Here is an 18,357-nt window from a genome sequence, read left to right on the forward strand (position 1 = left end):
TATTCGTTGTTTGTAACTAAAAGTACATGTATTGTTAATTAATTACAACAACATCTAATGTTGCCAAGGCATCGGGCCATTTGAGATCCTCCACATTGGTCTGCACAATCAATCTCTGTGCAATTTTCTTGTAACACCCCGACAATTCTCTCTTTTCTAAAATAATCTTTTAATATAAAACGTAGAGAATTATCAAGGCATTATCGCCCGTGTAAAAACGTAACGGCTTATTCAGAATTTTGCAGCGGAAAACATAAAACTAACTTTTAGGTTCATAAATAATCTATTACATATTAGGTCCAAACCAATTAACTGAAATAAGGAAATACGAATAGTACGACAAATTTCAAATCCAAGTTAACAAATTAAATCACTCAAGTAAACAAATAGAACAACAAGCTCTCTAATCCCGATCCCAATGGTGCATCATCTTCAAACCTGTAGATGGGCAACGCTTATTGATCCTTAGAGACTGCTCACCAAAGATGGGTCATCACAGGATCAATAAGGCATAGCCATGATCAACACACACAAACAAAGCACGTAATCAGCAAAGCTGAGTACTACATACTAAAACAACAACAATCCTAGCATGATACTATCAAACCAACAACCCTAACATGATACTAATAAATATAAGTAAGGACAGACAAAACATAATAATTTGACGATTATACTTGACTAGACTAAGCTAGGCTTAATAACCATAATATTATTTTAGTTGAAATAGACAATGGACCGAGTTGACCATCCAGAAGTCTTCACTAAGGAAGACGAGGTACGGGCGCGACTCCGTAACCTCAGTGACCTGCGATATCGAGGAACGTTTAAATAAAAATAGGACACGGTGATCAATCCGGTCCCAGAAAAGGCCATGGGCTACCACCATGAACCCCAACTCCTGTTTGTCCGTCACTTCAGACGTGCACAGTCTAAAGCTATTGCTATTCAGTTTCACTTTACATGATTTACAAATTGAGATTCCGTTATGACTCAACCATTACATAAGACAGACAATTCACATTTGTTCACAACTGTTTTTATCTTGGAATTAAGTAAGTGATCATAAAAGCATCAATCAAGACTCATTCCAACTTAACCAACCTTTCCTTTAACCATGAGCAACCCTGTATATGGGCATAAAGTTTCAACTTACTAAACAAGGTCCTCCGCCCTTATAAAGTAGTGAAAAGATAGAAAGGGAACAACAACCAATTGATCCAACCCAATCATATAGAATAATCTAGTGTTCCCAACCAACATGTTTGTATCAAACATCCATACTAACATGTTACAGTTCTTATAGTGCAAAATAAGTTCAATAAGTTTGTCCAACAGTATTAAACATGCACATTCAATATAACCCAGTTCGTCCATAATATCAACATCACCAAGTTCAACAATAATATCAACATAACCAAGTTCAACAACAAGATTCAACATGGTTTCATCAATTAGCACACATTCCAAGCACACAGGTATGTACGTACCTTGCATAAACAACTAATAGGCCACTTTAACACTTTCAAAAGTCGCCTAAAGAGAATTCTCCGCCTAAAACAACCAACAAGGATTCCCAATCAATTTCTAATCATTCACAACTATAATAAAGCATTCTAAATACATCCTAAACATATTTAGAACCTTCCCCAATATCCAAACTTGAATGTTTGATTTCCTAACATCATAATTATTAAATTACTGATTGAAATTCGTTGAAAACTCTTCGCAAACATCATACTTTAAATTTTCAGCAATATAACTAATTTCAAACTACTCCCAAAACTTTGAAATCATAAAAACAATAACTTTAATAATTTATAATCATTCTACCATGATTTCAAAACTATTAAACCTTTAAAACCTTAAAATTTCATGCTTTAAATAATTAAAATTCAAATTCCAATTCAATTACATAATCTGAAAATTAATAATTTGATTATGCAAAACATATAATCTGAAATTCATAATTAAATTATAAAACTATAAAATTTAATTCAAGAAAACATAAATTAAATTAATTAAACATAATTAAAACATTAAATTAGCTTAGGGTTAGGAGTAAACCAAAAAGTGAAGGGAGGAAGAGCTGACGGCGGTTGGTGCAGCAGCACGGCGATGCCACAGTGGCAGCGCGGCGATGGGTGGTGGCGCAGCAGGGTGACCGAAGGTGGCTGGTGGTGCAAGCAGGAGGAAACGCACGCAGAGGAGAAAGAAAAGGAGGAGTGTTGATGCTTCGCGAAGGAGAAGGGAAGGGGCCAACGACCGGTGCTGGTTGGTTGGCGGCAGCGACGGGGTGCAGGTGGCTGTCGCAACAAATGAACACAAGCATTAAGGAGGAGAGAACGAAAGGGAGAAGGAAAACCGAAGGAGAAAAGGAGGAAGAAGAAGTTACCGGCGAGGAAGGTTGCACGCGACGGAGGAGGAGCGTCTGAGGTGGTTGGCCGGCGGCGTGAGGGACAACAGCAAGGAGGGCGGCGGTGGCTGAAGCAGAGAGAGAGTTTGCTTGCTTTTCACGTGAATTGGAGGAGAGGAGAGAAGAGGGTTTTTGGCTTTCTTGATTTTACGTGAAGTTGAATTATGGGTTGATAATATGGGTTTTCTTGTTTTGGGCTTTGTCAATTTGGGCTAGGATTAGAATTGAGTTTGTTTGAATCCAAAACCAGTTAATATTGTTTTCCAAATTCAATCGAACGTGTTTTCGCAATTCAAATTCTTTTCAACATAAAATTCTAAAATTATTTTTTTGATTTCATAAATCGTTGAAATATTTAGAACGTATAAAAATAAATTACGTTAAATATATATTTATTACTAAACTTCATAAATTCTATTTAATTATAAATAATATACGTTAAAATATATTTAATAAAATTTATAAATTTACGGGGGATTACAATCTACCCCTCTTAAAAGAAGTTTCGTCCCGAAACTTGACACGAAATTTCCCGCATTTTTCCCAAAAGCTTTTAACTTATTCTTACTAGAGAAGTACTTGTGCCACCGATGTGCACTCTTTTGCCAACTCAAAGCTATTTGTGTTACTCATGAACACCTTTTCTTATGCGGAGAATCTATTTGCTTTGCATTAACTTGTAAAATTTGCTAAAATAAGCAATAAAATGCATAAAAATTCCATAAAATAGGTAAAAAGCGTGAATTTCTATCGCATTCTACCCCCTTAAAGAAAACGAGTTACGCCCTCGTAACTCACCCCAGGGAATGACTTTGGATATTTCTACTTCAACGAATCATGCCCCCAAAGCTATATTTCCACTAAAATCATAGCAAGTGGGATTTCTACACTTCTTTCCACACAATGCCTCAACAGGTTCCATCTTAAAGCTCGCATAGTAACTATTGTTGCAAGAAATTCAATCACTCTAGTTGGTCTTCCCAATTACCCTTAAAGTCAATAACACAGGATCTCAACATATATTCCGTTAGTAATCTCAGTCTGTCTATCGGTTGCAGGGTGGAAAGAAATACTCATTTCAATGTCGTTCCCAAGATTCACTGGACCTTTTTGCCAAACTTTCGGACTTTTATGGTCGGTAAGGATCTTACATGTTTCCCCAGAAAAGTAATGTCTCCAAATCTTCAAAGCGGACACAATAAAGTTAGCTCTAGGTCATGGGTAGGGTAATTAGTTTCATAAGGTTTCAATTGACGCGACAACAGTTAAATCTAGAAAGCTTCCTCACATTTCTCAGTTCACTTGAATTTCGATTCCTTTTTCAACAAGTTGGTCATTGGTTTGCTTTCTTCCAAAAGTCCTTCACAGCCTCCTACAATGGTCATATAGGCTTAGAAAACTTCAAGTATCGGACACGTTCTTTGGAGTAGGTCACTCACTCACAGCTTGAATCTTAGCAGGATCTACAGAAACTCCTTTTGTTCAACTTTTCCTTTTTACCGAACCTCATTATGCTTTTCATGGGTGTATAACTTTTGGGCTTAACTCTTAGCTCTTGCACCAATTCATGTATTTCTTTTCATCTTTTCCAGACAACAAATGATTTCTAACGATCCTGGACCACTGGAATCTTCTCTTAAATTTATTTCCTTACGTAACATAGTTCTCAATCAATTTAGTCCTTCACTTTTCCGTCGGTGTAACTTATACACATATGACTTCAAGATTTGTATACTTTATTTAATAAAACTAGATTCTTTCTAAGCGTCTCCAAGTAATTCTCAAGTGTTTGTCATGCTCTTTTTCATTCCTTGAACAAATCGGGATATCATCAATAACATAATAACGAACTTAATTCGGAATTCGTGGAAAATCTTATCCATCAAATCCATAATTATGGCAGGTGCATTGGTTAACCCAAAAGACATTACTCTAAACCCATAATGACAATAACGAGTCCTAATGAGGTCTTATAGGCCCTTATCAGCTATCCTCAATTGGTGATACTTCAAACACAATCAGTCTTCAAGAACACACTCGCCCAATTCGATTGACCCAATATGTCATCTATCCTAGGCAAAGGATACTTGTTCTTGATGGTGTTTAGCTCCCTAAAATCGATGCATAATTCCATACTCTTATCTTTTCCTTAACAAACACACAGGAGCTCCCCACGGTGAAGCACTAGGCCTAATACACCCCTTAACGAAACAACTCTTGCAACTGTGTCATAATTAGCTCATTTCAGGAGGTGTTATTCTATATGGTGCTCTAGATATATGCGTCATTCTAGGAACTAAGTCTATATGGGACTCAACGGCTCTTAGCAAGTGGCATACCTGCAATCTCACTAGGAAACACATCCATGAATTCATTCACAATTGGAACATCCTCGATCTTCATTCCGACTTCTTAACTCACATCTAGCTCACACAACCGAAAAAGATAGTTCACAAGGCAAGTTCTTAAACAATTTGGTACACCTTATGGTTACAGCAGTAGGAATACTAACGGGTAAATCAATCACCTCAAAATCTACTAACTTCGAACTCTTAATAAGAGATGACGAAGCAAAAGAATAAGCTTTCCCTGAATCAAATAACTTTCTAACTAGCACGGAGTTAATAGAAAAGTAATAGAAACTAAGTCAACAGGTCGTTCACCTTCATTTCGACTTATCACAGACAGTTTACCCGGGGCCTTGTTATGGTTGTTATTCTAATTAGCAGACTTATGGAGGTTTCCTTGGCTGTCTTGCGACCCTATAGGCTTCGAACTCTAATTTCTTGACTGGTTAAATCCCGACTTCACCCGGTTACCAATCTCATTACCATTTTGTTCCTTTTTCCTGCTTAGTAAAGCACTCATACTTCCTATGCCCCTTTTTCTGACAATAGTTGCAGGTCACTAATTCTCCTTTGCAGTTCTTGCCAGGGTGATTGTTATTGCACATCTTACAGTGATACACTCTTTCAGGTTGGTTCCTATTGTTGTTCCCCTGATTGTTCCTTCCTTGAAAATTTTCATTTCCATTCCCATTCCTATTCTCATTCATATTCCTCTTGAAATTCCCTTGGTTTTTCCAGCATTAAACTCTTTTCTTTTCTCCCCAACAACATTTTTCTTGTCCATTCTGGACTACAGGCCATAAATATGAGCAGCCCCCCCCATACACAATATATAAAGACGTAAAGGTTTCCCCACCTAATCCTAAGGTGGTCATGCTATAAGTCTGCATAGTATTCAGCTATGGTCATGCTCCCTATGCTAAGGTTTATGAATTCCTAAGCTTTTTGCTTTCTCATAAAAGGTAGGGTAAAACTTTCCCCTTAAGACAGTAACAATTGAATCCTAATTGAATCTCTCAGCAGCGCTAAGCCTAGCTCTATTTTCTCTCCACCATAAATCAGCTTCATCTTTCAAGTACATGACAACTTGACCCACTCTCATGTTCTCAAGACATTTTACATCCCCAAACAGTTTCTCAAACTCTCTAACCTAGTTCTCTAAAAAAGTAGGATCAACTTGCCCCTTAATTCATGGTGGCTTAACTTTGGCTAGTCTCTCAAACATGTCCCCAGCAGGATCGGGACGCTCAATTCTCTCCTGGGTTAGCTTTTCCGCCAATAGGCGAATAGCAACAACTAGGTCATTATTGTTGGTCATCCTAGAGCGCGACCTGAGATTAATATACTCTACTTTAGGTATAAACATCACTTAATAGTATCCTGTACCACGTAATATCGCCTCAACAGACATAATTCACGTAAATCAAACAATCATTTACGAATATGCAACAATTATTTCAAGGTAATCTCCTTGAACATTCCTGAACGATATTCACATAGGAGACATTCAATTGAGGAACAAGGAACGAAATTCAATCATCACGAATAATAAGGTAGAATAAAGGAAGAAAACATTCTTCATCGTGTCCCAAAATGAACTCTTGATCCTTTGAATAATCAATAATCTAACTTTTATTCCTCAAAAGAGTGTGAAGAATAATTTCTAAACCGTAATAACGCATTTGTCCTCAAAATACCATAAAGGGGCTATTACATCCTTGAAAAGAATAAAGAATAACTCAAACTCCTATTGCTTTAACTTTAAACTGTTTTAGCTTTGCTACTTATTCTTTAAAACATAAAAGAACTAACTAACTTTACAACTTCAAATACTTGTGGCATCTTGCCTATCTGTTCTTTCCTAGGAAACTTGCGGAGTGAAATCTAGATCTTCAAGATTCGTCGAACTCTTCCTCTAGCTCCCTATCTGAATCACTAGAGATCTCAATGGTAGGCTCATGGGCCCCTGGGTTAGGGTTTCTCTGCCTCAACACCTACATTCTCATTCTCCACAGCTACATCATTTTCCTCTAGGTCATTATTTACACTTATTCCCATAGGTTCTTCTGTAACTGAATCCCCAACATGACTTCCTACGATTTTATCGTCTCTAAACCCACTTTCTGCTGCTTCAATAATGGTGGTCAGAATTTCTGAATCATATTTCCATCTACCATCCCAAGTCCCATACTTAGTCAAGTTTGGAGTTCCATTATCAGAATGCATGTCTTTAAACTTTTCCTTGAGTTCTAGGTATGGAAATTTGTTAGGTAAGCAATTAATGATAGTGGCTGGTATGATATCCTTTCTCATTAAGATAGGTTGCCCTTGAACTTTAGCATAATATTCACATCCAAACATGATTTTCTTCACGTAAATATCAGGGGTTTCTATATCAAGTTTCTCGAAGGATCCTATGTTGGTATACTTGGAAAGAAATATTTTATTCCTGAAATAAACAATTCCATGTCTCACTAACGATTTTCCAACCAAATCATAAACAAAGTTCAATAACGCAATAAGTTTGGTGGAAGCAAACAATTCTTTATGCACATGTAAATGTAACACTTAAACAATTAGCACACGCACGTACATAACAATCAATTTCTAAAGTTAGCGTTGACTAGCTACTAATGCACATATAATTCTACCTTATATGCCCTTCTTATACTACCCATCTCTCATAAACTAAAGCATTGGAATAATTTAAATAACAAGGTAAAAGGACGCTAATATAATAAAATTATAACATAGAATATTAATATAAATAAAAAATATAAAATAAATAAAGTAAAATAAATTAAGGAAATGCGTAGCGAATAAATTAGAAAATAAAGTTATTAATTCGAAAAAGATTTATATTTTCTAATAACGAATTCTAACTCTTGAAACAACTTAAAAAAATGTACTCATTTTTTTTTTTTTTGAATAATAAATAATAAGAAAAATAAAAATGTCGAAAGTATCACTTTAACTTTAATAATAATTTGATTTCGAACTTAAATAAGAAATATTATATACTTTCAAACAGGATAAAAGGAAATCGGTCCCCCAAAAAAAAGTACCAATTTTTGAACACTATAATACGTAGAATCTCGATTTTTAAGAAATTTATTTTAAATAACTAGATAGTTAGGCGCCTAAAATTTATTAAAGTAAAACCTTAGCTTCTAGATACCACTTTGTAACACCCCGACAATTCTCTCTTTTCTAAAATAATCTTTTAATATAAAACGTAGAGAATTATCAAGGCATTATCGCCCGTGTAAAAACGTAACGGCTTATTCAGAATTTTGCAGCGGAAAACATAAAACTAACTTTTAGGTTCATAAATAATCTATTACATATTAGGTCCAAACCAATTAACTGAAATAAGGAAATACGAATAGTACGACAAATTTCAAATCCAAGTTAACAAATTAAATCACTCAAGTAAACAAATAGAACAACAAGCTCTCTAATCCCGATCCCAATGGTGCATCATCTTCAAACCTGTAGATGGGCAACGCTTATTGATCCTTAGAGACTGCTCACCAAAGATGGGTCATCACAGGATCAATAAGGCATAGCCATGATCAACACACACAAACAAAGCACGTAATCAGCAAAGCTGAGTACTACATACTAAAACAACAACAATCCTAGCATGATACTATCAAACCAACAACCCTAACATGATACTAATAAATATAAGTAAGGACAGACAAAACATAATAATTTGACGATTATACTTGACTAGACTAAGCTAGGCTTAATAACCATAATATTATTTTAGTTGAAATAGACAATGGACCGAGTTGACCATCCAGAAGTCTTCACTAAGGAAGACGAGGTACGGGCGCGACTCCGTAACCTCAGTGACCTGCGATATCGAGGAACGTTTAAATAAAAATAGGACACGGTGATCAATCCGGTCCCAGAAAAGGCCATGGGCTACCACCATGAACCCCAACTCCTGTTTGTCCGTCACTTCAGACGTGCACAGTCTAAAGCTATTGCTATTCAGTTTCACTTTACATGATTTACAAATTGAGATTCCGTTATGACTCAACCATTACATAAGACAGACAATTCACATTTGTTCACAACTGTTTTTATCTTGGAATTAAGTAAGTGATCATAAAAGCATCAATCAAGACTCATTCCAACTTAACCAACCTTTCCTTTAACCATGAGCAACCCTGTATATGGGCATAAAGTTTCAACTTACTAAACAAGGTCCTCCGCCCTTATAAAGTAGTGAAAAGATAGAAAGGGAACAACAACCAATTGATCCAACCCAATCATATAGAATAATCTAGTGTTCCCAACCAACATGTTTGTATCAAACATCCATACTAACATGTTACAGTTCTTATAGTGCAAAATAAGTTCAATAAGTTTGTCCAACAGTATTAAACATGCACATTCAATATAACCCAGTTCGTCCATAATATCAACATCACCAAGTTCAACAATAATATCAACATAACCAAGTTCAACAACAAGATTCAACATGGTTTCATCAATTAGCACACATTCCAAGCACACAGGTATGTACGTACCTTGCATAAACAACTAATAGGCCACTTTAACACTTTCAAAAGTCGCCTAAAGAGAATTCTCCGCCTAAAACAACCAACAAGGATTCCCAATCAATTTCTAATCATTCACAACTATAATAAAGCATTCTAAATACATCCTAAACATATTTAGAACCTTCCCCAATATCCAAACTTGAATGTTTGATTTCCTAACATCATAATTATTAAATTACTGATTGAAATTCGTTGAAAACTCTTCGCAAACATCATACTTTAAATTTTCAGCAATATAACTAATTTCAAACTACTCCCAAAACTTTGAAATCATAAAAACAATAACTTTAATAATTTATAATCATTCTACCATGATTTCAAAACTATTAAACCTTTAAAACCTTAAAATTTCATGCTTTAAATAATTAAAATTCAAATTCCAATTCAATTACATAATCTGAAAATTAATAATTTGATTATGCAAAACATATAATCTGAAATTCATAATTAAATTATAAAACTATAAAATTTAATTCAAGAAAACATAAATTAAATTAATTAAACATAATTAAAACATTAAATTAGCTTAGGGTTAGGAGTAAACCAAAAAGTGAAGGGAGGAAGAGCTGACGGCGGTTGGTGCAGCAGCACGGCGATGCCACAGTGGCAGCGCGGCGATGGGTGGTGGCGCAGCAGGGTGACCGAAGGTGGCTGGTGGTGCAAGCAGGAGGAAACGCACGCAGAGGAGAAAGAAAAGGAGGAGTGTTGATGCTTCGCGAAGGAGAAGGGAAGGGGCCAACGACCGGTGCTGGTTGGTTGGCGGCAGCGACGGGGTGCAGGTGGCTGTCGCAACAAATGAACACAAGCATTAAGGAGGAGAGAACGAAAGGGAGAAGGAAAACCGAAGGAGAAAAGGAGGAAGAAGAAGTTACCGGCGAGGAAGGTTGCACGCGACGGAGGAGGAGCGTCTGAGGTGGTTGGCCGGCGGCGTGAGGGACAACAGCAAGGAGGGCGGCGGTGGCTGAAGCAGAGAGAGAGTTTGCTTGCTTTTCACGTGAATTGGAGGAGAGGAGAGAAGAGGGTTTTTGGCTTTCTTGATTTTACGTGAAGTTGAATTATGGGTTGATAATATGGGTTTTCTTGTTTTGGGCTTTGTCAATTTGGGCTAGGATTAGAATTGAGTTTGTTTGAATCCAAAACCAGTTAATATTGTTTTCCAAATTCAATCGAACGTGTTTTCGCAATTCAAATTCTTTTCAACATAAAATTCTAAAATTATTTTTTTGATTTCATAAATCGTTGAAATATTTAGAACGTATAAAAATAAATTACGTTAAATATATATTTATTACTAAACTTCATAAATTCTATTTAATTATAAATAATATACGTTAAAATATATTTAATAAAATTTATAAATTTACGGGGGATTACATTTCTAAATGAAAACATCGCCCTATTTGTGCTACATCTGACCCGACTTTAGGAACCACCACTTTCTCATACCTTGAACTCATGTCACAAGTACCTACAACCATATATCATAATATTACGATCCGTATATATAAACTGATTAACATGTTATAATATAAATTATTATGAGAATAAATTAAGGTAGTAATAAAATATAACACTTACTGTAAGATAAACAACGAGTAACACTAGCAAAAGAGGCACGACACATGTTTTTCCGGTCATCAATACCTAGTAGTATTTAAAAAAGAAGACCATGGATTATTAGGTGACATGTGACATCCCATCTTTCCTCTATATTTTTTTATTCAAATTTTCCTTTATTTTTTATGACTTAATTTCTCTTCAATTTCTCCAAAAACAAATGAAAATAAGTTGAAATTAACAAGTTTAGAATTTGTATTTTAAGTAAGCAGTATGACACCATGTTTGATAGATTAATTTTAATAGATTATGTTTTATACAAATTCCAAATTTTACTATGTTATTAATTTTTAATTTGTATCTTATATTTTCTCAAACACACAAAGAACATAAATCAATTTTATTCCGTTATATTTATTTTCTGCTTAAATTATTATTTACGAGTAATTAATAATACTTCGTAAACAAATTTAATCTCAACCGTTTTGTACCTTATATTTTCTCAAACACACAACGAACATAAATCAATTTTATTCCGTTAAAAATATTTTCTGTTTATAAATTATTATTTACGAGTAATTAATAATATTTCGTAAACAGATTTAATCTCAACCGTGCGTTGCACGGGTCCTAAGCTAGTTTCTTTAAAAACTAGATCGAGCTTTTTTTTCTAGAGAACTTTTAAGAAGGATAGAGATTACTATGTATTACGTATTATGTTGTGAGTATTTGAAGAGTGGAGTACGAGTATATATAACATTGATTTTCAACGTTTTACACCTTGATTTTGTCATAAGTAAATTTCCATATATATTTAATTTATTCTTAGAGATCACTAATATTATATTTGTGGTTTGTATAACGATCTTTTGGAAAACAAATTGTTTCCTTCCCATTTTGTTTGATACTCTTCTAAACGTTATTGATTATCTAAGATTTTAATTCTGATAATTATTTGAAGATATTTTGTTTTTTGTAAAGAATAAAAATAAATGAACTTTTTTTTTCTTGAAGGTATTATGAGCTGATATTTAAAACTGCATTGTTAAAGTATTTTAATTTTAGGGCTTTAAGACTATTCAACACATGTCAAGGCCCGTTTAACAAACATAACCCTATTCCAAATAGGACATGAGATTTATCTTGGTTCATTTAAATGATATAATCCCACTAATTTTATTACACCATAAACTCTAATTTACTGGTTCGCTTTTTGTAGATTAAAAATTTGCGAACAATTACTTGTTTAGTGTTTCATAACTTAACGCCTTTGGTTTTATCGGTTTATTTTTTTAGATTTAAGAATAATTGCAAACAACTTCCTTTTATTTTACCAACTAGATTTTAGCACATTCGATGCACGGAGTCTATTAATTGTTAAGTTAAAATCAAACTCCTATATATACCAACTGGAAAAAGCTGAGAGACTTTCTCCCCAAGTTTTCTCTCGGTGCATGTTAGCTTAACGTGCACCGTAGCCATGGCAAGGAAATCTGGCTCGAAATCTCAAAGCAGCAAGCATGGAAATGGCAAAGGCAAACCTCGAGGTCCATCATCAGATATACAAGCTTTGAAAACACGCAGTATTGAGGAGGTTATGGGGGTAGAGGCACTGGATTTTGGGCTCGAGAATGAAATTTTCACGCCAAAATCAGGTTTGCTGCATCTTCAAACTCGATCAGAAGTGAGGCATTCTTTTAATGAGTTTATGGAGGTGATTCATGGCTCAGCAAATCAGATGAAACAAGGTACTGCTCGATCTAATATGGAAGTGGGTACGATTTCAATTCCTATATTGCAGCAATTTGATGAAGTTGCTGCTACTGATAATGCACCTATTTTTGATAATAATGTTGAAATACCTATGAAATTGAATCCAGAACAGATTGTTTCTGATAATGTTGATGTTAGTGAAATTCATAGTGATGAGAGTAACCCTGTTGAAATTGGTTTTGATGATATTCAAGAGGAGATTGAATTTTGGAGTTCTGTTGTGGTGTGTTACATTGTGGGGGCTAATCCTCCTATCAATGTCATGGAGGGATTCATTCGAAGGATTTGGAAACAGTTGAATGTTGATAAGGTTGTCATGGTGAGAAAGGGGGTTTTTCTGGTGAGATTTCTTACTATGGACTCGAGAGATAAGGTGTTGAGAGGACACTATTTCTTTGATAGTAAGCCCCTTATTCTGAAACCTTGGAACTCTGATATGAATATGGATACACCAGAACTTCAATCTGTGCCAATTTGGGTGCAATTGAAGCTAAACTTCAAGTATTGGGGGGAAAAGGCTTTGTTTAAGATTGTAGCACAGTTAGGCAAGCCACTAAGGAGGGATCAGGCCACAATCAGTAGAGATAAACTTTAGTTTGCTAGAGTCATGGTGGATGTACCATTGTCTCAAGAGTTGCCTGATTTTATTTCTTTCAGAGATGAGAATGGCATTATGGTGAGAGTTGCCATTTTTTATGAATGGAGGCCAACAATTTTCACTAAATGCAAGATGTTTGGTCACCTACAGACTGAATGCAGACAAGGTCAGAAAAAGATCTGGATTAGGAAAGCTCAACCATCTGTTTCAATCCCAGTTCAATCAACTGAGCAGGGTGATCATGTGGTTAGTCCTATTGTGGATCAAGAAGGTTTTCAAAGATCTTTGAGACCAATTAGAGTGAGAGTTGGTCTGGAAACTCCAGTTAGAACTTCTAATACTTTTCAGATATTGGAGGCCTCTTTACTTGATAAGGAGGAACTGGTAGGAGAACAGTATAAAGGGGATGAACAAAGGATAGTGATGCCTGGAGGAGGGAACTCTTCCAACTCTAATGGATAGAGTTTTAGCTTGGAATGTCAGGGGCCTAAACTCCATTCAGAAACAGAATGAGGTGAATCACTTTATTCAGAAGCATGCAGTGGGCTTGGTGGGGCTCCTGGAACATAAGGTAAAGCTCTCTAATCTAGGGAAGCTTTATCAGAAAGTTTTTGTAAATTGGTGCTTTACTAGCAACTCTAGCTATCACTCTGGTGGTAGGATAGTTGTAGCCTGGAAGGCTGGTTGCTTCACAGTTAACATTGTTGCTGCATCCAGTCAGTTTGTTCATTGCCATGTTACTCCTGTAAGTGGTAGGAAACCCTTTTATTGCACCTTTGTTTATGCTTTTAATGATGCTGGTATGAGACAAGATCTATGGAGGGATTTGTTATTGCTTAACACTCAAGAACCCTGGATTGTGTGGGGGGATTTCAACTGTGTTATGGCATTAGATGAGAGAATTGGAGCTCCTGTCAGACATAGGGATATTGTGGATGTGAGAAACTGTATGCATGCTTGTGGTATGGAGGACATCAAGTGTGTGGGTAATCTTTTCACCTGGAACAACAAGCAACAAGGTAACAACAGAGTTTTTTCAAAAATTGATAGATTTATGGCTAATCAAGCTTGGCAAACTTGCTTTCCTGTTGCTGAGGTATGTTTTATGCCAGAAGGACTTTTTGATCACTCTCCCGGTCTTCTTTCTGTGTTTCCCAGAGATGATGGAGGGAAGAAACCATTTAAGTATTTTACTATGTGGAAGTCCTCAAATGTGTTTTCTGACATTGTCCAGCAGGCTTGGAATACTCAGTTTATTGGCACTAAAATGTTCATTTTGATTAATAAACTGAAAAGAGTTAAACTGGCTCTTAAAGAGTTGAATAAAGTAGGTTTTACAGATATTCAAGCAGCAGATTTGAGAGCTTATCAGACTATGGTGAGTGCACAAACTGCAATGCATAATAATCCTTCTGATCAAAGTTTTGCAGATGCAGAGTTGATTGCAATTCAGGAGTATAAGGAGAAACATAATGCTTATTTGGCTTTCCTCAGTCAGAAAGCAAAATTGTCTTGGATTAAAGATGGAGATGAGAATACTTCTCTTTTTCATCAGAGTATCAAGACTAGAAAAGTTCAGAACCAAGTGTGTAGCATTTATGATATGCAAGGAGAATGGAAAGATACAGCTGATGGGGTGTCCAAAGCTTTTTTGGATTATTATAAAATGCTCCTAGGTAGTACTTCTGATAACAGAACACCAGTTAACAAGGAGGTGGTGCAGCAGGGGCCAGTCTGTTTGGATCATCATAAAGCTATACTCAATGCTCCTTATACAGCAGATGAAGTTAAGAAGGCTCTTTTCTCTATTCCAGGTATTAAAGCTCCTGGTCCAGATGGTTTTGGCTCTTATTTTTACAAAGATGCTTGGCATATTGTTGGGGATGAAGTCATTGCAGCCATTCTTGATATGTTACAACAAGGAAGAATCTTGAAGGAGGTGAACCACACTGTGATTACTCTTATCCCCAAGACTAAATGTCCAAAGGATGTGAGTGAGTTCAGGCCAATTTCTTGCTGCAAAACCATTTATAAGTGCATAACAAAAGTTTTGTGTGGGAGATTAAGACAAGTTCTTCCTGATCTTATCATGGAAAATCAAGGAGGTTTTGTTCATGGGAGATACATAGTTCATAATATTATGGTTGTGCAAGATTTAGTCAGGCATTATGGGAGGAAAGGGGTTAAGCCTAGCTGCCTTATGAAGATTGATCTTCAAAAAGCCTATGATACTGTTGATTGGCAGTTCTTACAGGAGATGCTGGTTCTTTTGGACTTCCCAAAGCAGTTTGTTGATATGGTTATGCAATGTGTTACTACTCCCATGTTTTCTTTGATGCTGAATGGTTCTATGCATGGGTTTTTTAAATCCAAGAGAGGTTTGAGGCAAGGAGACCCTATCTCTCCTCTGTTATTTGTCATTTGCATGGAATATTTGTCTAGAATTCTGAATAGAGTGAGCTCTATGCATCAGTTCCAGTTTCATCCAAGGTGTAAGGGGATTGGTCTTAATCACTTATGTTTTGCTGATGATCTGATTATCTATAGCAAGGGAGATTATCAGTCTATTTACTTGTTGCTTCAAGCTTTCAAGTTGTTTTCTGATACTTCTGGCTTAAAGGCAAATCAACAAAAGTCTTCTATCTACTGTCATGGCATGCATTAATCTGAAATTCAGAGGGTAGTAGATGTTTCTGGTTTTTCTAGAAGTATGTTGCCATTCAAATATTTGGGGGTCCCTATATGTTCTAAGAAGATCTCTGTGGCTCAGTGTGCTCATTTGGTGGATAAGATGATCACTAGGATAAAAATTTGGAGTTCTAGGAATTTGTCCTATACAGCAAGAATGCAGCTTGTTAATTCAGTTTTACTGAGTTTGCACATGTATTGGGCACAAATTTATGTGCTTCCAAAAGGTGTTCTTCAAGATATAGTGAAGATCTGCAGAGCCTTCCTATGGAGTGGCCATGCTTTCAGTCATAAACCAAGCAACATAGCTTGGGATAAAGTCTGTAGTGACAAGCACACTGGGGGGTTGGGGTTTAGAGATGTTCAGAAGTGGAATATTGCCTTTATGGGGAAATATGTTTGGGCTTTAGTCAAGAAGCAGGATAATGTGTGGATTAGGTGGATTAATTCAGTCTACTTAAAGGATGGGGATTGGTGGGAGTATCATCCTGGTTCTACTGCTAGCTGGTACTGGAAGCAAGTGTGCAATACAAAGGAGCAGCTCAAACAGTTCTTTACTTGTGCAGATTTTGAGAACATGCCTCATTATTCAGTGAAACAAGTGTATGAGAAACTCCTAGGGGACAAGCCAAGGGTGCATTGGGGCAAAATGGTTTGGAATAGGCTGAATGTTCCAAAACATAGATTCATTTGCTGGTTGGCTGTTCAATCAAAGCTCCAGACTACAGACAAACTAGCAAAGATAGGCATTAGTCAATCTGCTAGTTGCTTGATTTGTGGCTTGGATGATGAGACTCATCAGCATCTCTTTTTTCAGTGCCAGTATAGTAAACAAATTATTATAGCAGTACACACTACAAGAAAAGAGACAATGGGCTACGCTTTTTATCGACGCCCACGAGTAAAAAATCGTCGCCCAAAGTTTAGGCAACGAAAATATTTTCGACACAAGTTCGTCGCCGTAGGTCCGTCGCCCATAGTCGGGGCGACGAAAGTTTGATTTTCGAAGCCCCTGTTGAGAATCAAGGGCAATAAATTAAATTTCGTAGCCCAACAATGGGCGACAAAATTATTTTCGTAGCGCAAACTCTTAATAAAGGGCGACGATATTAATTCGTGGCCATAAATATGCGTCGGAAATTATGTTGTAGCCTTAATCTTAGTAATGGGTGACAAGTTTTCTTTTTCGTAGCACATACATATATTAAAGGGCGATGCGTTATTTTTCGTAGTCTTTTATGTGCGTCGATAGTAATATATTTTGTAGCCCATGTTAGGCATCGAAATTGGAATTTCGTTGCCCTTATTTTCTATGCCGATGCAACCTATATTTGTTTTGCTCAAATTATTATTACATGACCACCTGCTTTAAGAAACCTTTATCCACAACACTGCGATATCAAATTGAGAAGAAACAAAATGCTATTTTATATATACAACAAAAGTACTAAGTTTTCACAAACATAAGCGTATCAAGGACAACAAAATATGGCAATACATATCAATCGTATTTTTGATGCCAGAAAAGAGTATGTTCAAAAATATTGTTTTAGAAAATCCAAAATATGGGAAACATGACCATCGTGATTCATATTGATGTCTTTAGTTGTTCATCATTTGCTCCCAACTTCACACCATAGTCCTTCAATGACCTTCAAAAAGAATAACAATCATTTAATATGATAATGTCATATGAAGAAATATAAATAGTTGGCCTATGAAACAAATAATTTGAACCCGACGAAATATGGAATCCAACTCTTGTCAAATAATACTCACATTTTCAACTACCTCAAGAAACTTATTAAGTATTGAGGTTGAAGTTCAAAGTTGTGAAACAATTTAATATCTTTTTCAAAGTTTTTTTGTTCAAACAAATTCAAAGAACCTGATGCAAGGGAGGGAGTAAGAATACCAAATATATCTTTCAAAAGGAGAAACATCTTGATTGCTTCCTTAGGACCATCACTTTTTTTGGCCTCTGGAAGAAGAAATGTAATACCATCATTAAAGACATGTAAACTAGAAGGATATATTAACGAAAAAAGAATCATAGATGCAAGAGGCTCTAAATATGGTCAAATCAAACAAGGAATGAGTTTCATTAAGTAAAATCCAAAATATTTCAAGCATTAACAATACATAATACTTCAATATCTACTATGTAACTAATAAAGTAGGATGCAAGTGCAAATTCACCTAACTGTATAAAAAGCTACGATTTTGGATGTTTACATTCTATGTCATATAATGTTTCAATGTCAAATATATACTAGCTGATGTACTGGTAAGTGATGCAAGATAGAAGAATTAAATGATGATTTTGATAGAAGAATTGAATGATGATTTTATAAAATACCACTATTAGATACATACCTTGATGCTGCCTCTTTTTTAATC

At 35.7% G+C, this 18,357-nt stretch overlaps 1 protein-coding gene and 2 long non-coding RNA genes across 3 annotated transcripts; 1 reads left to right on the forward strand and 2 right to left on the reverse strand.

Moving 5' to 3' along the window:
* Positions 1-210: 210 nt before the first annotated feature.
* Positions 211-2,957, reverse strand: LOC130462029 (uncharacterized). The gene is made up of 4 exons (XR_008922140.1): positions 2,396-2,957; positions 2,068-2,306; positions 1,491-1,554; positions 211-472 (listed from the first exon to the last, which is right to left on the reverse strand). It is a non-coding gene; the product is annotated as an uncharacterized lncRNA (long non-coding RNA).
* Positions 2,958-8,028: 5,071 nt separating this feature from the next.
* Positions 8,029-10,648, reverse strand: LOC130461024 (uncharacterized). The gene is made up of 4 exons (XR_008921314.1): positions 10,214-10,648; positions 9,886-10,124; positions 9,309-9,372; positions 8,029-8,290 (listed from the first exon to the last, which is right to left on the reverse strand). It is a non-coding gene; the product is annotated as an uncharacterized lncRNA (long non-coding RNA).
* A 2,630-nt stretch (positions 10,649-13,278) lies between these two features.
* LOC110795738 (uncharacterized) lies at positions 13,279-17,408 on the forward strand. Its single transcript, XM_056829338.1, has 4 exons — positions 13,279-13,664; positions 13,753-15,889; positions 15,947-16,858; positions 17,331-17,408. The coding sequence occupies exons 1-4, from the start codon at positions 13,279-13,281 to the stop codon at positions 17,406-17,408; spliced, it is 3,513 nt and encodes a 1,170-aa protein (XP_056685316.1).
* Positions 17,409-18,357: the final 949 nt, after the last annotated feature.

Source organism: Spinacia oleracea, chromosome 5, assembly GCF_020520425.1.
Source record: "Spinacia oleracea cultivar Varoflay chromosome 5, BTI_SOV_V1, whole genome shotgun sequence".
In the NCBI taxonomy this organism is placed as follows: domain Eukaryota; kingdom Viridiplantae; phylum Streptophyta; class Magnoliopsida; order Caryophyllales; family Amaranthaceae; genus Spinacia; species Spinacia oleracea.